General features: G+C 41.1%; 1 protein-coding gene across 1 annotated transcript in view; it reads left to right on the top strand.

Moving 5' to 3' along the window:
- The window catches only part of QRICH2 (glutamine rich 2), a 99,809-nt gene extending 76,870 nt beyond the window's left edge, over positions 1-22,939 (top strand). The window contains exons 10-14 of the mRNA XM_089682650.1: positions 5,864-5,920; positions 6,011-6,112; positions 8,553-8,703; positions 11,763-11,847; positions 22,732-22,939. Of these exons, the coding sequence (XP_089538776.1) occupies positions 5,864-5,920; positions 6,011-6,112; positions 8,553-8,703; positions 11,763-11,847; positions 22,732-22,883 (547 nt within the window). The 3' untranslated portion in view covers positions 22,884-22,939. The remainder of the gene's footprint in view (positions 1-5,863; positions 5,921-6,010; positions 6,113-8,552; positions 8,704-11,762; positions 11,848-22,731) is intronic.
- Positions 22,940-24,155: the final 1,216 nt, after the last annotated feature.

The following is a 24,155-nucleotide window of genomic DNA, read 5'->3' as shown; positions in this document are numbered from 1 at the left end:
TGTTGACATCAAACATAAAAACACATGAAACTACACACTGACAGATGTGAATCCAATCAAAGGGATAACAATACAGTGCATTGGCAGATCTGAAGGTGTAATATCTTACGACCAGTAGAGGGCATCATTGCAGTTGGTTCATAAAAATCAAAAATAAGTGTTGCGCTCCACTAACAGTAGTAATAAAAAATATCAAATATGTGAATAGAATAAATAAATATATAAATAATAATCCAACATCAAATTAGAAGTGACAATGCAATCATGCTGCTGCTGCTGCTGCATACATGTCCTTAATTAATCCGTGATTCTGACATTTCTTCTAATGGTGTAATACAAAATATATATCATGCAGTTCACCAAAAAATGTGTACACCTTCACCGGTTGTGCTCTCACCTGGCATATATGACCAAACCGTTAAGTGAGGTCTTAAAAGGCTTGTGTCCCTTTAATTGGACTTAGAGATGAGTGGATGAGATTATCCCTATTCCCTATATGGATGGATGGACGGACAGAGTTCTCCCTTTTCCCAGTAGAGGGTCTCGCCGCTTCCTAGGGACCTTGTCTTGGAGGCAGATGGATGGATGGAGTTATCCCTCTTCCCACTAAGGGGTCTCCTCGTTTGCTTAGAATTATTTCTCCATGTGTTCAAAATAATAGCAGTCAGACATCACTAACCTGATCAATCACTGTTTTTGGTAGAAATGATATTTCTACATGGCAAATAATTTACTATCAGGTGTAGTAGAGTAATAGAATTCCAACAGACCCAACAGTCATGACATGCATGCTGCTGATTCTGTGTAATTGAATCACTAATTGAAAGGGGCGTGTTCAAAATAATAACAGTGTGGCGTTCTATTAGTGAGGTCATTCATTCTTTGAAAAACAGGTGGCAATTATTGCCCTTATTTAAGGAAGGAAGGCAGCAACTGTTGTACATGCTGGTTACAGTGCATTTCTCTCTGAAATTCTGAGGAAAATGGGTCGTTCCAGACATTGTTCAGAAGAACAGCGTACCTTGATTAAAAAGTTGTTTGGAGAGGGGAAAACATATAAAGAAGCGCAGAAAATGATAGGCTGCTCAGCTAAAATAATCGCAAATGCTTTAAAATGGCAACCAAAACCTGAAAGACGTGGAAGTAAGCGAAAAACTACCATTCGAATGGATAGAAGAATAGCCAAAATGGCAAGGACTCAGCCAACAATCAGCTCCAGGAAGATGAAAGAAGGTGTAAAGTTACCTGTGAGTACTGTTACAATTAGAAGACGCCTATGTGAAGCCAAGCTATCTGCACGAAGCCCCCGCAAAGTCCCACTGTTGAAAAAAAAGACGTGCTGAAGAGGTTACAATTGGCCAAAGAGCACATTGACTGGCCTAAAGAGAAATGGCGCAACATTTTGTGGACTGATGAAAGTAAGATTGTTCTTTTTGGGTCTAGTGGCCGGAGACAGTTTGTCAGACGACCCCCAAACACTGAATTCAAGCCACAGTACACTGTGAAGACAGTGAAGTATGGTTGTGCAAGCATCATGATATGGGGATGTTTCTCATACTACGGTGTTGGGCCTATTTAACGCATACCAGGGATCATGGATCAGTTTGAATACATCAGAATACTTGAAGAGGTCATGCTGCCTTATGCTGAAGAGGAAATGCCCTTGAAATGGGTGTTCCAACAAGACAACGACCCCAAACACACCAGAAAACGTGCAACATCTTGGTTCCAGACCAACAAGATTGACGTTATGGAGTGGCCAGCCCAATCCCCAGATCTTAATCCAATAGAAAACTTGTGGGGTGACATCAAAAATGCAGTTTCTGAGGCAAAACCAAGAAATAGAGAACTGTGGAATGTAGTCCAATCATCCTGGGCTGGAATACCTGTTCACAGGTGCCAGAAGTTGGTTGTCTCCATGCAACACAGATGTACAGCAGTTCTCAGAAACAGTACTTATACAACTAAATATTAATTAAGTGATTCAAAGGAAAGCAAAATCTTCAAACATTTTTCAGTTTATATAGTGAATGTTTGAGTTTGTAAAGAATACAAACACTGCTATTTTTTTGAACAGTCTAATATTCACTTTTCTTCAATTTTTTTAGAGGAACAACACAAATTTGATATATTTTTCTTCATGTTTTGATTTGGAATAGAATGTGTAGTGTTCCCAATGCATTTGTGTGTATGAAAATAAAAGCTATTAGATGGATTTTAAGCTTTATTCACTTTTTTCAACACACTGCTATTATTTTGAACACAACTGAAAGTGAATGTAAAAAATGTATATAGTGCCTTAGCTTCTTTTTGTTTTATATTTTATTATTGTTTTCACATTATTCACAATATTTATATATTCATTCACATTGTCTATACACCATAGTAGCTCACAAGACCCCACGTTTTAGTATTGCAGTTGGTTCATTTCACTGGACCATCTCTGAAAAACTATATGATATCAATTCCGTTTTTCTTGTTCAATCTAGTTATTGATAGTTTTTAAGTAAAGCATAACACAAGGTTGTATAGTTAGGTATTACAAATCAATTCAATGTTTATGTTTTTCACAAAATGAAAAATCCCTGGGGTTTCATGGATATCATAAAAGTACCCAGAGACATTTATTTTTAGTTATTCCATTTTGTTAATTTGGACATCTATTGTGAACAGCAAATGGTGTGAAAGTCCTAATATAGCATTGCATAGGTTCAGGGTTCGTCCACATTGTCCCAAAGATATGAGGGATCCATTGCATGGTCTTCTGTTCTTTTCTTGGGTCAGTGCAGGGAGAAATGCTAGTATCTTGGCCCTGTGTTTTAAGCAATAGAACTTTAGTTTTATTATTTGACACATGTAGTGTGTGCAGTAACGGGCCCCTCATTGGGTACTGTGGTTTCTCCCACCCAGTCCAATGTCACTTTCAGAGACATAAGAGTTGATGGGAAGCACCACAGCGACCAGCAGAGGGCATGCAATTCTTTGAGATTACATCCGAAATATCCCATCAGAAATGGGAGTGAAGGGATGGACACTGCTCAACCGACCCCAGAAGTCGAATGTAGAGAAATGGTCTCAGCTGCCGTACTGGCCACACCTTCTGCGTTTCGCTCCGCCTACCAGGGCTTGGTCACAAAGGGTGTGGCCAGTTCGGTGGCTGTGGCCATTCCTCTACATTGGACTCCTGGGGTGGGTTGAGCAGTGTCCATCCCTTCACTTGTATTGGCTGACACTGGAATCACTCGGACTCATGCTCCCCTCTTCTCACTTACTGGTGGAGTGATCCTTTTCTTTTCAGTCATAGCTCGGAGCAGCTCCATAAGGTATACTTTTCACATCAGAAATGGGAGTGCTGCAAGTCCCTACCCTAAGTAGTGTTTTAGAAGGAGGTTAGTAATGGCAGACTTTCTGACAGCACAGTTTTCTTACACACTGTTGATGCATGAGCAGTCCAAGAGGGATTTCTAAAAAATAAAGATTATCCTTTAAATCTCCCATTTGTATCATTGCCTGGTCCTTTCCATTCTGATTGGCTGCTATAGGTTACTGCACAAACCCACAACAGTAAAATCAGTCTGCATATGCAGTAAAGTGTGCTTGTTATACTCACTGTGGAACCTAAGGGGTTAATCCTCTGCATAAAAAGGCTGTTTGATCCTGTCTTCTCTGGTCCTCTCCTTTTTCTATTGTCCCCAATCCATCTGCTGATAGTACAGAGCTCTAGGAGTCGCTCTGCACATGCTTAGTTTCATATGTATTGCTAGAGTGTTTTATTTTCTCTTTGGGAGAATGCATGTGATCAGCAGAGGGCCAATCAGCACTGTCCAGACAGAGGGTCAGGGGTTATGCAGCCTCATAGGACAGTCAGAACAGAATGAAAACCCCTCCTACAAGCTTTAACCAGTGCTCAGCTGGACACTGATAGAAGTTGCAAGACTGCTATATAATTCTGATGAGAAAAGGTATTTAGCAGTTTATATTTCCTAAAATAATTGCATTTCCGTGTTCTGTGTACTGTGTGAGACCGGATAGAGTGAATGCAGGGTCCTGGGAGACCGGATATAGTGAATGAAGGGTTCGGGGTTTAGTAACACTTTAAAGGCTGCAGGGATTTAGGTATTCTTAAAAGAGTCAGGATGTCCAAAAGCAGTCCAACTGAGAGGTGGGCAACAACCACTGAGAGATCCAACAGATGTGGAGAACTCCTGGGTTTAGTAACACTTTAGGAAGAAAAAAGTTTGTTGATTGAGTCTGCTGCCGCATTATAAATATATAATTTCTTAAATAATTTTGAATCTGAAAGTACCATATACTGTATATTCAGGGATGTGCAAATCATATCACCTGATGCCCAGGACATGCAGTTCCATATGCCGGGCAGGTGGGGTTTTTTCTTTTATTTAGCCCTATGACAAGCTGCAGTGTTTGCTTTATGCAGTGCATGTCAGTTTTCAGTGAGATTGTCAAAGGTAGTTCAGTGGTTTGGGTATGATTCTGATAGAATCAGGGATGTGAATACCCTTTTGTTTAATGCAAATTTAGTGTCGCTGCAATTTTTAATCTGCCTTCATATGCTACAAATGCAGTCTATCCTCTTCTCTACATATCTGTCTTCTAGCAACTGCTATGCAAAATTGTCTTTCAGCCACTTCTATGCAAAATCAGCTATGAATCGCATCCCATGTGAACAGTTATCTCAGAATTCCACTATACTCTATTTTGTGCGAGTTTTGGAATGCATCACTGGACCCTTTTTCTAACCAGATTAAAATCACACCACTGAATTTCCTACAAAGAAAACAGTGTATTTTCAGAAGCCATGCAAAACTATGCCTTTCGGATCTAATCTGATCCACATCAGTGTGAACCAGGACTAAGGTTCCATTCACACCTTTTGGGATCACAGCAGAATTGCTGTGCAGTCTCAAAACGCACTACAATCACAAACCGCAGGTTCAGGTGCCATTATTCTCAATGGCACCTAAAACGCAGTGAGGTTTTGCCACGGTTTATCATGCGGCAATTGTGGCAAATCGCATCGCATGAAGCTTGTCACCCAAAAAGGAGTAAGAGCTTCTTTTGGGTGACAAGCTTCATGCAATGTAATTTGCTGCACGATAAATCAACAGTCGTGGCAAAAAAAAAAAACGCACTGTTTTAGATGCCATTGAAAATAATGGCACCTGAACCTGCATTTTGGGATTGTGGTGCTTTTTGAGATCGCGGGCAAAATCGCTGTCCCAAAATGCCAAGGTGTGAATGGAGCCAAATGGGGTGGATACCAGAGCCTGATTTGGCTGCTCAGCATGCACTTGTATCGAGCACCCAAGTGCTTCCACGAGCAAGGGTAACCTGAAGAAACAAAGTTTTTTTGTTTTTTTTCTTATTGGGACCCGCGCTTTATTTATTCACTCAGCAGATTCGTTTCTGCTGAATATTAAGAGAACCCGAGACCCCTCTTTCCTGACAAGCACCCAACTGGTGCTCTTTACACTGCAAGGCCTCTCCCCTCCCTGCTAGTCCCTGGGTGCAGTGCTGGAGAGAGGCAGGGAGGGGAGGAGGAGACAAACAACATAATGGTAAAACCTTATTTAAATACAGTTTTGTTACATTTTTATTTATCAGGACAAGTACATTGCTATGAAGGACAAATAGATTGAGACCCCGATTTATTCTCTTGGACAAGTCGTTTTTTAAAAAATGTCCACACCTCTGATATAATATATAAGCCATAATGTGTTGTACAGTTATATATACACAAGTTTCACCTTATTTTCCCCCTTCGTATGTTCAGAACACAGCAGTAATTAAAATATTTATCAATTTTATACCTAAATCTCTATGTTTAACTGTTACTTTTTAGGCAATTATTCCACTGCCTGTCATGTGACCGCCCTATAGACATGATGGTTCCGGGACCGTAAGTTTATTAATATTAATTGTTGTTATTTTCATCAACATTGTAATCATCAGCCACATAAGAGTATTTTTTTCCTTATTTCCCACACAGACCTATACTAACAATCCCCAACATTCCAGGACTACCGTCTCATCGATCCTTTCGGCCATTCACAGTTTACGAACTGGATCAAATTCGGCAGTGCAACCGCAAGTGAGTAGATGGAAGGGAGGGGGAATAGACAGTAAGTGATACTTTTCCCACTCTTGGCACACGGTGTCATCCCTCCATTCGAGCCATCAAGTCTTCTCCAAATCGTCATACCTGTGTAGATATAGCATGAGTACATCCATGCACTATGTTCTCATTGATCATAGGAGAAATTAAAGAGTATTTAAACCCAACATTTCATATTCCTGATATTCTCTTTGTATTGCTTTGCTGTGGGAAATCCCTGGTATTCCTGCCATTCCCTCTGCTTTCCTATTGTCAACTAACTAAGAATATGCATGCATCATACATACTAGGGGGGGTACAACTGGGGGAATCAATGGCGGAGAAGGATCTGGTAGTTCTGGTAGATCACAAGCTTAATAATGGCATGCAATGCCAAGCTGCGGTTTCTAAAGCGAGCAAAATCCTCTCTTGTATTAAAAGAGATATAGACTCCAGAGAGAGAGAGAGATAATTTTCCCCGGTACAAATCATTAGTAAGACCTCATCTGGAATATGCAGTTCAGTTTTGGGCACCAATTCACAAAAAGAACATTGGGGAACAGGAGAAAGTACAGAGAAGGGCAACCAAACTGATAAGAGGCATGGAGGAGATCAGCTATGAGGAAAGATTAGAGGAACTGAATTTATTCTCTCTTGAGAAGAGGAGATTAAGGGGGGATATGATCACCATGTATAAATACATCAGTGGTTCATATAGTGAACTCTGTGTGGAGCTATTCACCCTGAGGTCATCACAGAGGACAAGGGGGCACGCTTTACGTCTGGAGGGAAAGAAATGTAATCTCCAAACACAAAAAGGTTTCTTCACAGTAAGAGCTGTGAAAATGTGGAATAGACTCCCTCAAGAGTTGGTTCTGGCCAGCTCAGTGGATTGCTTTAAAAAAGGCCTGGATTGTTTCTTAGATACACAGAATATAACTGGATACTAACATTTATAGGTAAAGTTGATCCAGGGAATATCCGATTGCCTCTCGGGGGATCAGGAAGGAATGTTTTCCCCTGCAAGAGCAAATTGGATTGTGCTTTGCTGGGTTTTTTGCCTTTTGTTTTTTGGTTGAACTGGATGGATGTTTGTCTTTTTTCGGCCAGACTAACTATCAAACTATGTCTCCTCCCCTCGCTCTTTGGCAGCTGAGAACAGAGGGAATGTGATCATGTAGAAAAAAGGGGGAAAAAGTCTTTTTAAGGGCTTTTTTTAATATCGCTACACAAATGTTTTGAGTTTCCTTTCCTTTCTAAACTGAATGGGTTGTTTTACAAGGTGAGGGTTTACATATACTTTACGAAGCTTGGCTGGTTAAGGTAAAATCAGGTAAGGCATTCATATATATATATATATATATATATATATATATATATATAGGAAAGTTATTTACAGTGCCTTGAAAAAGTATTTTTTAACATCCATGGTTTAGATCAAAGCATATTCATGTGTTAGAGTGGCCCAGTCAAAGTCCAGATCTAAATCCATTTGAGAATCTGTGGCAAGACTTGAAAATTGCTGTTAACAGACACTCTCCATCCAATCTGACAGAATTTGAGCTATTTTACAAAGATGAATGGGCAAGAATCTCACACTCTAGATGTGCAAAGGATTTGGATTTTAGGTCTGGTCCCCCACACCGTTTTTTGTTTTTTTTTAAATTTTGGTGTGGTGTTCCCCTACAATACATACCAGACCTAAGGGCCTTTTTGTTTTAATTTTGGTGTGGGGTTTTCCTAAAAATCCATACCTGACCTCAAGGGCCTGATATGGATGGGGGGACCCCAAACAGTTTTTTCCATCATTTTTATTTGCCGGCATGTTTTAGGGATGCCGTGGCCGGCTTCCTTACCACCAGCTACCATGCGATAAATTTACTGCTAAATTCTTGGTGAAGTTCACATTTGCAAAAGATTTACCGAATGCATTATTTTACTGCAGTTTTTAGTTGTTTTTAACTCTTAGTGAATTGACCCCAAAGACGTGCTATTGCTACACATGGACTTGAGTTATTTCTTGAAGCTAGTTCGTATTTCTCCGTTATTCTTTTCTTGAGTTATATGTACCTATATTATGACAAGTTTAGATTATTTGCTTTACCAAGACTAGGTTGACCACTAACATTAGGCATGCCTAGCTAGTCCTATAATTCAGATCAATTTGTTATGATGTTGCAGTGGAAAGCCTTGGTTTACTTGTTATTTTTAATCATTTCTACGTTCTGTAGGACTATTCCTTCAACTGTTTTTCTATACATTGGCCCATTATAACATTGACACAATAGTTATGGCTTTTACAGGTAATGCATATGGCTATGATCTACCATGTTTTTGTTCAATCCTATGTACCATGTATAGCCATCAATAAAGACAGAATTTAAAAAAAAATCATAGTGAGGTTTTTGATAACTTTAACTTTTTTTTTTTATCCTAGTGATCGCATTGCTGACATCACTGAACTTGGATATATACCCAGTAACCGAAGCTGTGGGGGGAGCCACACACTGACCTTCCCAAATCGGCGTTATGTCAGGATGCAGGGTATCACCGTTCAAGAAGAAGATCTGATAGGAGTCGGTTTAAAGGTAAAGATCCTTTAGTGTTTAGCATTGATCATATACATTTTGACATATACATGCAGTGGGTTCCAGTTGTAGTCAGTGAGAGAATAACTGTGGGGTTTTTTTATCCCACAGTTTTGTGCATAAAAACAACACCAAAAAGTGCATGTGAACACACATACATACACACACACACACACAAAAGTCTACTTAAAGCGGAGTTTCACCTGGAAAAAAAAATAAAAGTCAGCAGCTATAAAAACTGTATCTGCTGACTTTTAAAATACAGTTACCTGTCCCTCGGTCCAGCGGTGTCTTCACTACCGCTGGTTTCACCGGCCATCTTCTGTCCCTGGCACCGGCATCTTCAGTGTGGGCACCCGGCTGTGACAATTTGCGGCTTCACAGCCAGGTGCCCACTGCGCATGCGAGAGAATGGCCCTGTAGTCTTCTGGGACCTGTTGGTTATCGCAGTGGAAGTGCGAACGGGTACCTGTCAAATTCAGGTACCCGCTCCCTAAAGGTGCCAATCCTTAATGGGGAGTGGGGGACAAATACTTAAATCGGAACTTCCCCTTTTGGGTGGAGCTCCGCTTTAAGCCAGCCATAGACGGTTCGAATCTCAGACAGTTTAGCAGGAACTGGCCGACATTCTAACCATTTATGGGCAGGCTGAATGTACCCATGTACAACCAGCCTGTCAGATTTACATGCGATTATTGCCAGTGGCTATTATAGCAGCTAGCAGTAATCAATGTGTTCTCCTGGCGAGGACAGCTCCCTCCACCAGGAGAACACAATGACTCCGTGGGTTGCAGGAGAGAAAATCACTCCATTAATGGGTGACCTTAGGGTGTGTGTCAAATGGTCCCCTCCCAAAGAAGGACCTCTCCCTGACCCCTCGGGGCACAAGATTCCTAATGGGGATAAGGCACAAACAGGTCCACCTAGCCAAAAGGCTAAGTGGAACCTTCCCCTCATGATCAGCCAAAGCTGAACACCGAGTACTAGTCCCCATGAACAGTAAGAAAAATAAATAAAAGTGCCAGTGTGCAGGACAATGACTAGGCCTTGCAGCCTGGTAAAAAAGATATTGCTCCAGCCTTAGACCAAAAGGTCTAGCCCATGATATGTAGTGTAGAAAAAGCCGTGGTATCATGTCCTAGTATGCATTCTCACAGTGGGGTCCCAAACATATAGCAAACTAAGAGCACCCCTGAGTCACCATTCCCAGGGTCTACCTTCCCAGCTCATGGCCAGACAAGAACAGCCCCATTCCTGTGCTTTTAGTAATGCCAATTTTTTTTCCGGAATACAATAGTGTCCCATCAGGGAGAGTTCAGGTTTTGTCTTGTGTCAATTGGCAAATGCAGCTTACTTTAGGAGTGTTCACCTTTCATTTAAATCCCAGCTGTATTTTCCGTTTAAATTCCAGATGCATCACAACAAAAGGCGTGCAAAGTGGTTTTTCTTAGAAAGTAGCCACAGCCTAGAAAAATCACACTTTGACGCTGTAACGCTCAGGGGTACCTGAGAAGCCAGATAGGTAAGGTAACATCATCAGATCTCTGTCAAGACGGGAACATTTGGCCGATGTTGCCCTAACAAGATTGGGGAATCTTGAAAAACAGAGACAAACAAAACAAAGGATGCAACGGCGTAATGTGTCACCATCTTCATTTATTAGATTAAAACAAATGTGCATACTCACAAAAGCCAAGGTCTAAAAACATACAAAAGCAAGGAGACAGAAGAGTGAGCCAAAAGCTGTACCACTCGAAGTACTCTAAGGGGTCTATTTATAAAACATTTGTTGTCTGAATATTAGAAGCATTCGTGTTAACTGGCTGAAATCACTATATTTTATCCTAATAGATTAACTCATATCATTAGTTCCATCTTGTGGCCATTTTGCTTGAGATGATTGTAGCTGTATTAGTGCACTTGCGACAGAAACAGTTGAGTACTGTCAGTGACACTTTTTTTATTTGCACTAACATACAATTTTCAGGACAAGCTTTCTGGATATGTCCCCTTCTTCTTCAGTACTGCTTGGACCTTGAAGAAGGTGACATACTCTGAAAGCTTGTCCTGATAATTGTATATAAGTGCAAATAAAAAAAGTATCATGGACAGTACTCAATTGTTTCTATTTAGTGACCAAAAAGCAATATAGCTTTCTGAAATCCCTCAGTGAGAAAATATACTGCATTTTGATCACTAGATATGAGAATTAATAATACAGGGAAAATAATGTCTTCCAGCTTGCACAAATGCTTTGGAAATTTGGTCAGCAAATGCTTTTTTAATAGACCCCGTAAGTCACATGTGTCAGACACCAGGCCATATCACACAGCCCTCGCTCCTCTCCTGTAGCTGTGGCACTCCTCTCATCTCCGCCCCACTTTGTCTCAGGAGTTGGCAGCAGAGAGGAGGACAGAACTCCTCCACCAGATCCTGTGCTTCTCCGTGCAGCGGTGGATAGGCTTGTCTCTGCCCCTTCCCCCGCCTGTCTCAGCAATTGGCAGCAGAGAGGAGGACAGAACTCCTCCACCAGATCCTGTGCTTCTCCGTGCAGCGGTGGATAGGCTCGGCTCTGTCCCTTCCCCCGCCTGTCTCAGCAATCGGCAGCAGAGAGGAGGACAGAGCTCCTCCTACAGATTCTGCGCCTCTCTGTGGTGCATCCTCAGCACCCCCTTGTCTCTGCCTTCCCTGGTCTCAGCATTTATTAGACTGTGGCAGTCGACTCCAGCCCTCCTCCAGACCCTGCACTTTCTGCTTTCCAGTCCCCCCCAGCTTCTGCACGGCAGCAGCGCAAGATAAAGGGGGTGCACTGCGATGTAAGGGAAGGTGGGGGACTCTTGACATCTGATGTAAGGGGAGTGAAGTGCTCTGGATATCTAGTACTAGAGATACAATCGGCCCTTTGGAGTCAACCTTAACGCTGATGTGGCCTGCAATAAAATTGACTTTGACACCCATGTCTTAAGTGTCCATGCTAGGGAAATTCCATCTGTTTTCAACATCTAGGTTTCATTAGATTTTATTCCTCCCTGATTTTTCACATACACTTTTGCTTGCAGGACGAGATTGATATTTTTGGATCTGATGGGCAAGTTTATCATGGGAGGATGGACACCAGCTTACCAGCAATACATGTCAAAGATGGTAAGAAAATCGCACCTGGCAATTAGTAATGAAAACTACACCAATGCTTCCTTTAGGAGTGTTCCTGTGGTTCAAAAAAAGGAAAACAATTTGTTTGCAGGCATGCTGCAGTGCATCGAATTCCTAATGGCATCCAAATGCACCTTTCTAAAATGCATTAAAATCATGCTCCAAAATGCATAGTAGAAAAGTACCACGCATTTTGGTGCTGCACAGAAAAAAACAAAAGGTGCTCACACTGTCATCTGTAGGCTACAATACTCTACTTTCCATTGTAATCATTTGTATTGATTATAATGAGTATGGTCAAGCAGGACACAGAATCGGTTGCAACCTGAGATTGAAGGAACAGTATACATGAAAATAGTAACAATCAATTTCATATAGCGGAATAAGTGGTCCAGTCAGAATTATTCATACCTGATACATTCATAGTATGCCCATGCCAGTTGATTAATTTGATATTCTTTGAAACAGAAAGAAAGAAAGAAATGCTTTCAAAATCAGTTCAGACTTCAGGCCCACCTCCCGGGGCAGGCCATCCCTCCTGCCCTCAACCAAAGACATCAAAGGCTAGCATTATCTACCACTGGTGGGGTAGCTGTATCCAGGGTTCCCAGATTCTTAAAAAATGTGTATGTTTGACCTCTAGAAGACTAGACAAATGCTTATTAACCATTATATTATCAACCCCCCTGGTTCTGGGAACAGAAGGAGCTGCTGCTTCCAGTTTCTACTTAGTTGGGCTGCAAGGAAAATGTGATGTGCTCATATATTTTTTTATATAGTCAAAGATTCAATGTAGGCACAAAGGAGGACCTGCCAAGGGTTTTTAGGGACATCTCTATGAAATAGTGATAGTAGGCAAAAGACCTTTGTCCAAAAAGCCACCACAAATGGGCAGGTTCTTGTGACATGTCTGAATGCATGACAGCCCTAACAACATCTATGAAAGAGAAAGGACTCCTGCGCTGTCAAGAAAGTATTCTCGGTCAATAGAAGTGGCTGCTAACACCTAACTACAATCAACTAGTGAGAAACGATAAGTGAAGGAAATGATGCTGCACTACTTCATACAAGGCATGGAGGAGATCAGCTACGAGGAAAGATTAGAGGAACTAAATGTATTCTCTCTTGAGAAGAGGAGATTAAGGGGGGATATGATCAACATGTATAAATACATCAGTGGTTCATATAGTGAACTCGGTATAGAGCTATTCACCCTGAGGTCATCACAGAGGACAAGGGGGCACTCTTTATGTTTGGAGGAAAAGAAATGTAATCATCAAACATTGAAAGGTTTCGTCACAGTGAGAGCTGTGAAAATGTGAAATAGACTCCCTCAAGAGTTGGTTCTGGCCAGCTCGGTGGATTGCTTCAAAAAAGGTCTGGATTGTTTCTTAGATATACAGAATATAACTGGATACTAACATTTATAGGTAAAGTTGATCCAGAGAATATCTGATTGCCTCTCAGGGGATCAGGAAGGAATTTTGTTTCCTGCAGGAGCAAATTGGATCATGCTTTGCTGGGTTTTTTGCCTTCCTCTGGATCAACTGTGAGTGTAGGATTATAATTTTTTTTTTATGGTTGAACTGGACGGACGTTTGTCTTTTTTCAGCCAGACTAATTATGTAACTATGTACTTCAGGGTGAATAAACAATACACATAAATGAGTGAACAGTGACATAAATCCAAAAAAGTGAACAAGCCACATACAACCATATAACGAATGTGCAAATACTACCACAAGCGTGAATGCCACAAAAGCGTAATCCAGTGGCAATAAAGATGGTGAATGCAAGAAAACATCAAGTGTGCAAATGCGATGACATAAAAAAAACATCAGCGATAATAAAGTGACATATAACAAATATCACAAAAATATATATAGATATAGATATATATATATATATATATATATATATAGAGAGAGAGAGAGAGAGAGAAACTTGGCCATAAAAAATAGAATGAAAAGCATCAAGTGCAGTGGATGAATAAATCAATCACCATATAAAAGTGGCATCAAAACGTGGCAACAAAGATGAACGTGGCCAAATATCAAATGTGCAGTGAATGAATAAATCAATAACAATATAAAAGTACATATACATATAAAGGTGCAGCGCTAAAATATAAATAAGAACACCATATTATAGCATAAAATAAAGTACAGAGTATCGGATCACACTGAGGTGAACTTAAGTGAATAAAAAGTCCCAAGATAAATGAGGGCCCAACGTGGGGATCCGGTAGATCCTAATGAAGATAAATGAGGGCCCAACGTGGGGATCCGGTAGATCCTAATGAGTGCGTGGGGCAGGGTTCCAGTGTACCACACGGTGAATCTAGGGTAAAAAAGTGCGCACTCACCAGAAGTGCGTAAAAAATACGCATGTGAAATTATCATGTTACATCAGGTAGCGATCATCTACTGCCAAGGTAAGTTCAGGGTCATACACCTTCCAATCGCAACTCAGGGTAGGTACTCCAAGAGTCTCAAACGTCTCTCAAACGTGTCACCATCTGGGGTCCCTTTGAACAGGTTCTGCAAGTGGGGACTCTCAATGAAGAGAGCCCAATAAGAGACACCACATAGCGTGATACCGTAGACACTGAGCTTATTGTATCAAAATGTAACACAACAATGAATGGTAGGGATAAAAATGAAGGTCAACACTGACCAGATACTGTTCAGGATGGCCACCAGCGGTGGTCAGACGTCCGGATAATGTAGCCCTTCCTCCCCCCCAATATAAAAGTGGCATAAAAAATGTGGCAACAAACATGAAACATGGCCAAATAGTGAAACAACATAAATGTGAAGTGGATAAATCATCACAAAGGACAATGCAACCAATGACAAAAAAATACAAAACAAAATAAAATTAAATAATACGTCCCCAATAATGGACGAAAAAAGTCCACAACCACAGTCCCAAAAAAACAAAGTCCCAAAATAGAAAAAAGTCCAACAAAAACAAACAATATGTGTATCTTCAAAAAACGTGAACCAACAGTGACCACAGATAGAGGGATGATCCTTCACCTCCTAGCGTGCACGCTCACCTTTGGATCACGACCCGCAAGGAGTCGAACAGCATAAATACAGATGGATGATCCCCAACCGAATGGATCTCACTGATAAGACAAACAAAGGTTCCTCTCCATGGCATACACAGTAATCAGTAATTACGATATTCTTAAGGGTGTGTAGCTTTAAATCTCCTGCTCCTCCTCCAAAATTCTCATAAAAAGGGATCAGAAAAGAGCTTCCATAGTGTAGTAAGTCATACTTTATTGTTACTTAAAAAAAGAAAACTACTCACAAGATAAAAACGGGTCTGCAGACCCAACAGGCAATCACTATATTCAAAACAGTATAGGGTGTATGAGGTATGGAGTACCAAGATGGCGGCTGCCGTCCATACCGGGATGACATCACCTTCCTTCCGTCCTACACGTTACGTCACGAGTCACATGACTTCCTCAGGGCTCAAATGAAAATAGCTAGGGTTCAGATGGAATATTCAAGAGGAAGCCATGTTCCATCTCATAGCAATTAAATAGGTAAAGTATAGTAGATGATTGTAAGGCTTGCAGCTGTGCATTGTTGTGTATTCGCACACCTAAAACCAAGTAAATCAATAAAAATGCAGTGCTCCCTTATCATAATGAATTCACCAATATTGGTGGAACCCCCCTATTGTGCTACAAGCACAATCACTTGTTAGCTTAAAAGAAGAGGAGAGAGCAACCTTCAGTGAGAAAATCAAATAAATAACCCTGTCATCCTTATATAAGCAAATGTAAATACAGTGCAATAATAGTGAAAACCGCCTAAATAAAACTGACTAGTTGATTAGCAAATATAAAAATCATATGCAGCACAGTAGTGGTGGAAACCTCTTTTGATAAACAATTAATACATGCATGAAAACACAAAAAAGTATATAAATGCAATAGTGGTGGGATCCTCACCCCAGTCAAGAATCAATGTGCTTAGGTTATCTAGTGAATTAAGTTCAATAATCCAAGAGATGAGATATGTTAGAGAATGATGAACATTATGAAAACCACCAAGCAAAAGCTTTTAGGTTGCAATTACTTGGCTGAAAAAGAGGTTGTGACCGGAGAGGAAAAAGTGGCATATGACGAGACATCAATTTATTATTTTCATGTAGAGTAATAAACCTGTATTCAATATCCATCACCAATAAAGAAAGAAATAAAGTGATCAAATGATAGAAAAAGAGCCAGTGTTGAAAGTGGAAGGGAGGGTGCAAAAGAAGGGAAGGGTGGAGTGCCCAGGGAGACCTGACTCCAAGACCACACCATTCCATGGCTAACGAAATAGTCAAGAATGTCAAATGAAAGTCACATGACATGTAGTGTGAAATCCTGGGTGTCCAGACTTTGTTGAAAGCGGAGTTCCACCCAAAAGGGGAAGTTCTGCTTTAAAGATTGGTCCCTCGCTCCCCATTAAGGATTGGAACCTTTGGGGAGCAGGGGGGGGGAGGGAATGGGTACCCGAATTTGACAGGTACCTGCTCCCACTGATCGCCTAGGTGATTGGAAACAGAAGTTGTCCTCCTACCCTCCCTCACTGAAGTCTTGTGGGACATGTGACAGGTCCCAGAAGATGATGGGGCAATTCAGGAAGCACAGTGCTATTTGCGCATGCGCAGTGGGCACCCGGCTGTGAAGCCGCAAGCTGTCACAGCTGGGTGCACACACTGTAGATGCCGGCGCCTGGAATACAGGACGGCCGGTGAAACGGGCTGCGGTGGGGGCACCGAGGGAGAGGTAAGTGGCTGTATTTTAAAGGTCAGCAGCTACAGTTTTTGTAGCTGCTGACTTTTATTTTTTTACAGATTGAGTGGAACTCCACTTTAAGTACAGTAGAAAGTTTCTTGTTTGTCAAATACTGGGGCATTTGTTATTTGAATTGAGGTTCGCATTGCCAGTTTCCATGCTTTTGCCAAAATCTATTTAGCAGCAGTAAAAATAAAAGTTAAAAGTTTAAATTGAGCATTACTATAACCCGCAGGCTTACGGTTCAAAAGGGCCTCATCACGGTCTTTTTCCTAAAACCTTATAAATATGTAATAGACACTGACCCTGTAGCATTTTATTTATGGACAGTCCCACTTGTGTGAGTGTACTGGTTTCGGTGCAACCCCAGAAATCAGTGGGGGAAGCCCCCTGCGCAAATGTAGCTACCTTTGGGGTACCAGCATAGCAATAATTTGGCCTCTATCTCTGTGTAGTTGATAGAGCAGAGGGCTGTTGGTCATTTGGTTCAAACTGCATATTGAGGTCCTTTTCCCATCGGATGACACATGGAAGTGGCACTGGGTGTTGACTCTCTATTAGGGTGAGTAGGTAATAGCAATTGCAGCTTTCCCTTGAGGGGTCTGTAAATATAAGTGCTCAAATGGATGAGTGGTTTAAAGGAAAGGGAAGTTTGAAGCTATAAAAGTGATAAAGCTTTTAATGTGGAGGTACCTAATTAGGAGTAATTAACCCATAGATCCGTCTCAAGTCACTTTTTTATCCAGTATCAGAATCTGTAACGTTTGTCTATTTCTGGGGAAAAGGAAAGACTGTGTACTATGGTGGCTTGTGGGAAATAAGGGGACATTCTAGCACAGGGTCTCTCAACCAGGGTTCCTCCAGAGGTTCCTAGGGGTTCCTTGAGCAAAGAGCAGGTTCCCGCTGACTCCATTGATATTTTTGGCTATCTATAAGGGGGTAATTCTTCTCAATGACCACAAGTGTAAGGAACATTCTTCCCACTGACCATCACACGAATGTATCATGAGCTGTAGATACGGTAATTTTTAGCAGGGGTTCCCCGAGACCAAAAAGTTATTTCAAGGGTTCCTCTGTGTTGAAATAGTTAAGAAAGGCTGTTCTAGCAGGAAGCGCAATGTGGCTTAAAGGAACATATTATACATTCAAATTAGAGCCTGATCTGGACAGCTGCAATAGCACTTAGAGCCTGCTGAAGTTGTTACTCAAGCAGGGGCGGACTGACCATTTGGAAACTCGGGCACTGCCCAAGGGCCCAGGGTAAGTAGGGGGCCCCATGAGATGCCCCTGGTACCTTTTTCATAGGCTTTTTTGAGTTTGGGCAAGGACACAGGGGCCCCATGATCCCCCATTGCCCGGAGGCCCCATGAGTTGTCAGTCCGACGCTGCACTCAAGTAGTAATATCACAGATGTTAGTATTGCTTGGGAGGCCACTTTGGAACACCTTTAAGTTGATCTCCTGGTAAAGTTAAAAAAAAAATTAACTTCTTATCCAACGCCTTAGAAGTAGTCAAAAAAAGATTTTTTTTTGTAACTTACATTAACTTTTCTGAAAATATTTTTCTGCTCTATTACACCATCCCTGTGCTCTGAGTTCCCTTTAGTGGCAGCTTGTGGGACGGGTTGAACAGCCTGTGGGAGGAGTTTGACAGCTTGTAGAGTGCCTGATTGGTGTAGGTGGGCTTATGCTAAGGAAGCGACTATCAGCAATAGCAAGGGCTATGATACAGGAGCAGAGAACTCCGCTGTCATTGCTGCAGCAACCTGGGCTGGAACAGAAAGGGGACTAGACTTTTCAGGACAGATCTCTACTCTTCTGCCCTGCAGGAAGCTGTTGGCATCCTATGCTGTTAGGCAACAGGCAGCAACACAGCACTGTTCTTCCCTGCAAGACAAAGATGAGGCTAGGGAGAAGAGTTGCTAAGTGGTAGGGCAGGCGAAGCTGTGAAGTACATGGAGGGGCTGACTATGCATATACTATGTAGGTCCCTCCACCACCTTCTTCTGGTCTCCATTTCCTGTGGACAGTGCTGACATAATGATTTCAGGTTGCCTGGATCCATTACAAGGGGTGGTAAGGAGACTGGTCACCCTGCACATAAGAAGCAGGCAGGAATGACTGAGCCCCTTTTACAGACAATGTCCTTCTGAGAGAAATAAGGCTACTACCCATATGGAAGAAAAATATATTTGAAATCTATTTTAAAAATATTCTTCCCAAATATATTGCCATATATTTGAAATGCTATGTTGAAATGCATTTTTATTACAAAATATATGAAAAATATTTTTAGAATTACATTTCAAATATAATGCATGTCTTTAAAAATACAAATCTACATTTTTGGAATGTATTTACAAATATATGTAAAAATATATGTTAAAATGACTTTTTTATATGTTAAAAAAAATCTGAAAAATATATTTTTAAAAAATATATTTTATAAATATATTTTTTAAAACTATATTCTTCAGATTTTTTTTAACATATAAAAAAGTCATTTTAACATATCTTTTTACATATATTCAAAAAATGTAGATTTGTATTTTTAAAGACATATAGTACATTTGAAATGTATTTCTAAAAATATTTATCATATATTTTGTAATAAAAATGCATTTCAACATGCAGTGTGTGTGTGTGTATATATATATATATATTTATATTTATTTATTGAATATGGCCAAAATTGTAGCATTTCAAATATATGGCAATATATTTGGGAAGAATATTTTAAAAATATATTTTTCTTCCATGTGGGTATTAAGGTTCTGGATTACAGTAACAGTATAGAAAAATTAAAGACTTGGCTGTGTGACAGATGAGCATTTCTCTACTTAAAACCCAACTCCAGGCAACCTAAAACCCTCACTTGCCATAGGGCTGGGCCCACACTGCAAGGGTTCAGTTCTCATCTCTGTCTACGAGGGGCTGAAAAGCACTTTTACTTACCTGATCTTTACTTACATCTCCCAGCAGCCAGTGTTTCCCCATGTTTTGGCAGTGCGATGTCTCTCTACGTTGTCGAGTCCAGTGCAGGGCTACAGTTCTGCATAGGTCTTGATGACGTCAGAAAACCTTATGTTGGCACATCTGATAGAATAGGCTGTGGGGAGTGGTCCGCATACAAGAGCAGAGGATCAGATAAGTAAAGTGAACTTTATATTGCAATCACATCCCCACTTCAAGGGAGGATTTTTGAGTTTCCTGAAGTTCAGGTTTAATTTTTATTTCATTTTTTTACCTAGAAATCAGCTTTAAACTGTAAGGGTAAACAAACAACTAAATACACAGTTTAAATACAAATATTTGATCTAGCAATACAGCTTGGGGCAAGACTGTGAATGGATAGTGAAAGAGCAGCTGTTTAATAATATGGTTATCTCTGATTGGCTAACCGTCCTGCCTTTTGTCTGCCAGTTTAAATCATGATGCACAAGGGAATGATGAAGGCAGATCTACAGTTGTGGCCAAAATTATTCAACCCCCACTGAAATTGAGTGTTTTGGCCAGTTTGACATTGCTTTTGATCATTCAGTCATCTTGCTTACATTTACATTAAAGAGGCACTTGTAGGTCAGACAAATATAACATAACAGTTATAATGAAATAACCACAAATGTCTTTTCTGTGCTCACAGCATTATCAGTTTTATTCAACCCCCAAGTGACATTCAATCTTAGTACTTAGTACAGCATCCTTTTACAGTTATAACAGCTTTTAAACGTGAAGCATAGCTTGACACAAGTGTCTTGCAGCGATCTACGGGTATCTTCGCCCATTCTTCATGGGCAAAGGCCTCCAGTTCAGTCACATTCTTAGGCTTGCGCACTGCAACTGCTTTCTTTAAGTCCCACCAGAGGTTCTCAATCGGATTTAAGTCTGGTGACTGCGATGGCCACTCCAAAATGTTCCAGCCTTTCCTCTGCAACCATGCTCTAGTGGACTTGGAGGTATGCTTGGGATCATTGTCCTGTTGAAAGGTCCAACGTCTCCCAAGCCTCAGGTGTGTGACGGACTGCATCACGTTTCCATCCAATATCTCCTGGTACTGAAGAGAATTCATGGTACCTTGCACACGCTGAAGCTTCCCTGTACCTGCAGAAGCAAAACAGCCCCAAAGCATGATTGACCCTCCACCATGCTTCACAGTAGGCAAGGTGTTCTTTTCATCATAGGCCTTGTTCTTCCTCCTCCAAACATAGCGTTGATCCATGGGCCCAAACAGTTCTAATTTTGTTTCATCAGTCCACAGAACACTATCCCACAACTTTTGTGGTTTGTCCACATGGCTTTTGGCATACTGCAGTCGACTCTTCTTATTCTTTGGAGACAGCAAGGGGGTACGCCTGGGAGTTCTGGCACGGAGGCCTTCATTACGCAGTGTGCGTCTTATTGTCTGGGCTGAAACTTCTGTACCCACATCTGACAAATCTTTTCTCAGTTCCTCAGCAGTCACACGGGGACTTCTCTCCACTCTACGCTTCAGGTAGCGCACAGCAGTCGAAGTCAGCATCTTCTTTCTGCCACGACCAGGTAGCGTTTCAACAGTGCCCTTTGCCTTGAATTTGCGAATGATGCTTCCTAAGGTGTCTCTTGGTATGTTTAACATCTTTGCAATCTTCTTATAGCCATTGCCCTTCCTGTGAAGAGAAATCACCTCTTCTCTTGTCTTCCTGGACCATTCTCTTGCCTTCACCATGTTTGTAACCACACCAGTAAATGTCTAGAAGGAGCTGAGTATCACAGTCATTTTAAAGCTGCCTAATTGGTGCTTATTATGCTTGATTGCTGCTCGGTGACATCCACAGGTGTTTTCAATACCTGATGGAAAGCACCTGTATGAACCTCTGTTCTTCAGAGTGGTAGTCTTTAAGGGGTTGAATAATTGTGGCAATGAAGAAACCACATAAGAACCATTTACTACTGTATTACATAAACAATTGATGTCATTTTAGTTGCATTTGGGTAGTTACAACGTCCTTGTAGGATTTGATTCTGAATACAATTCCAAATGTACACTATAGTCCCTAAACCCCTTTACAGCATTGGGGGTTGAATAATTTTGGCCACAACTGTAGTTGCTATTAAAAAGAAGTTTAAGTATTTTTTAATGATCACAGAAGAGGATTACATATGGGGTGGTATTTTTTAGCAGCCACGCTTACACTTCAAGAGCTATTGCCTACAGATCCATTATCGCCATTTAATCTTGTGTTTGTCTTCCCCTGATGCTGCGTTTCTTGGACAGAGCAGGTATTAGAACTAGACAAGTTAGTATATCCAAAATGTAATCTGTAATTCTCTAAAGTTGGCCATTGATAGGAATGGGAACCCAATCTGGATGATTTCTATGCTATTCATCTATTGATGGGCAGACCATAGAGGACTATGTTGCAGGCTGCAGCACTGCACCCAGCTGCCAGTTCCACCATGGATATTTCTCATTCTGGGCCTGCATTTTATTTACTTTAAGTGTTTAGTTTTAGTTCTAATTTAAAAGAGAAGTATGGCTTTTTATTTTTTTCCCCCATTATACTTACTTAGGTGGATGCAGCATCAGTCCAATGCTGCATTTGTCCCCCGCCAGCTCTATGGATCACATGACCCGCCGATTGCTGAGTTCTCATAGCTGCTCTGAGCTGAGAGCGGTGATTGTCAGTCACCGCTGTCTGCTCTGCCCTCTCTCCCCCCAGTGCTTACTGGAGCGCTGGGCTGTAGATGGCGAGCAAACGGCAGGCTCAAACTTTCAGCAGCTCTCTGAGAGGCTGAGCCAGGTGCCGCTCCAGACTCTAGGGTGGATCCTGATTTTGAAGTAGGGATCTTTCCCCAGCCTGGACCAGTTGAGTGACGTCAGTCGACGGTGGGTTTCAGCCCACTGCCGTCTGAAAACGGGTCACAAGAGTGCAGAACAAACTGCACTCCTGCGATTCACAGAAGTAAAGCCTTTACGCTTCCCCTAGCCTATATATACAGTAGGTGTGCTCCAAAATGATTATATTTCTTAGAAAAAAAAAATCATGCATTAATGAATATTATATTTCTATCACTTCTTTTTTTCCATAGGAAAGTCTAAACGTGGGAAACATCTTCAAGGATCACAGAAATCGCTTGTTATGAACGATGTCAGTGTGCCACCCACCCGCCCGCAGAGTGCCAAATCTATTATTTCCTTAAGAAAACCAGTGTTAGATGCCCAGATACCTAGTCTCACATGAACCCCAAGCACGGGGCATCACATTGATTTTAGTAAAGTTAATTTATTGCACCATTAGTCTGTGTGTTACTTGGTGAGGCTGCCATGGCTACATGGTGAGTAGATAATAACTGGGGTATAGTGGAGATCTCCAAGGAAGGTGTATAGACATGAAAATATCATACAAAGTTCAGCTGTGTTAGGAGGCAGAGATAAAACTGCCTAGATCAATACCTGTAGCTGAACAAGACTCTTAGTTCATTTTCAGCTTCTTTAAAATTAAATTTCCCAGTCATTGCTAAAATAAAATGGTTGCAATAATCACCTCTTCTTCGGTGCTGCCTCCCTTCAGACTCACATCCTGCAATCCAGTGCCAGTTATCTTCTGGGATAAATGTTGCACAGAATCATTCAACCCACTAAAGTTGGGTACACACTGTTGGAATTTTTCATGGTTCCTGAGGAACTGGACGAAATTCACCACGTACCAGACATCCTTCAAATGAAAAATCAAAGAAGCCACAGTGCCTTGAAAAAGTATTCATACCCCTTGAAATTTTCCACATTTTGTCATGTCACAACCAAAATGGTAAATGTGTTTTATTGAGATTTTATGTGATTATAGTCCAACACAAAGTGGCACATAATTGTGAAGTGGAAGGAAAATGATAAATGGTTTTCAAAACTTTTTACAAATAAATATGTGAAAAGTGTGGCGTGCATTTGTATTCACTTCCCGGAGTCAATACTTTGTAGGACCCCCTTTCGCTGCAATTACAGCTGCAAGTCTTTTTGGGGATGTCTCTACCATCTTTGCACATCTAGAGAGAGACATTTTTGCCCATTCTTCTTTGCAATATAGCTCAAGCTCCGTCAGATTGGAAGGACAGCATCTGTTAACAGCAATTCTTGCCATAGATTCTCAATTGGATTTAGGTCTGGACTTTGACTGGGCCATTCTAACACATGAATATGCTTTGATCTAAACCATTCCATTGTAGCTCTGGCTGGATGTTTAGGGTAATTGTCCTGCTGGAAGGTGAACCTCCGCCCCAGTCTCAAGTCTTTTGCAGACTCTAACAGGTTTTCTTCTAAGATTGCCCTGTATTTGGCTCCATCCAACTTCTCATCAACTCTGTCCAGCTTCCCTGTCCCTGCTGAAGAAAAGCATCCCCACAACATGATACTGCCACCACCATGTTTCACAGTGGAGATGGTGTATTCAGGGTGATGTGCAGTGTTTGCTTTCTGCCACACAAAGTGATTTGCTTTTAGGTCAAAAACTTCAATTTTG

Source organism: Staurois parvus, unplaced genomic scaffold (assembly GCF_062004578.1).
Source record: "Staurois parvus isolate SC_StPar_1 unplaced genomic scaffold, SC_StPar_1.0 ptg000293l, whole genome shotgun sequence".
Taxonomy (NCBI): Eukaryota; Metazoa; Chordata; class Amphibia; order Anura; family Ranidae; genus Staurois; species Staurois parvus.
This window is presented reverse-complemented; position numbering and strand designations above follow the sequence as displayed.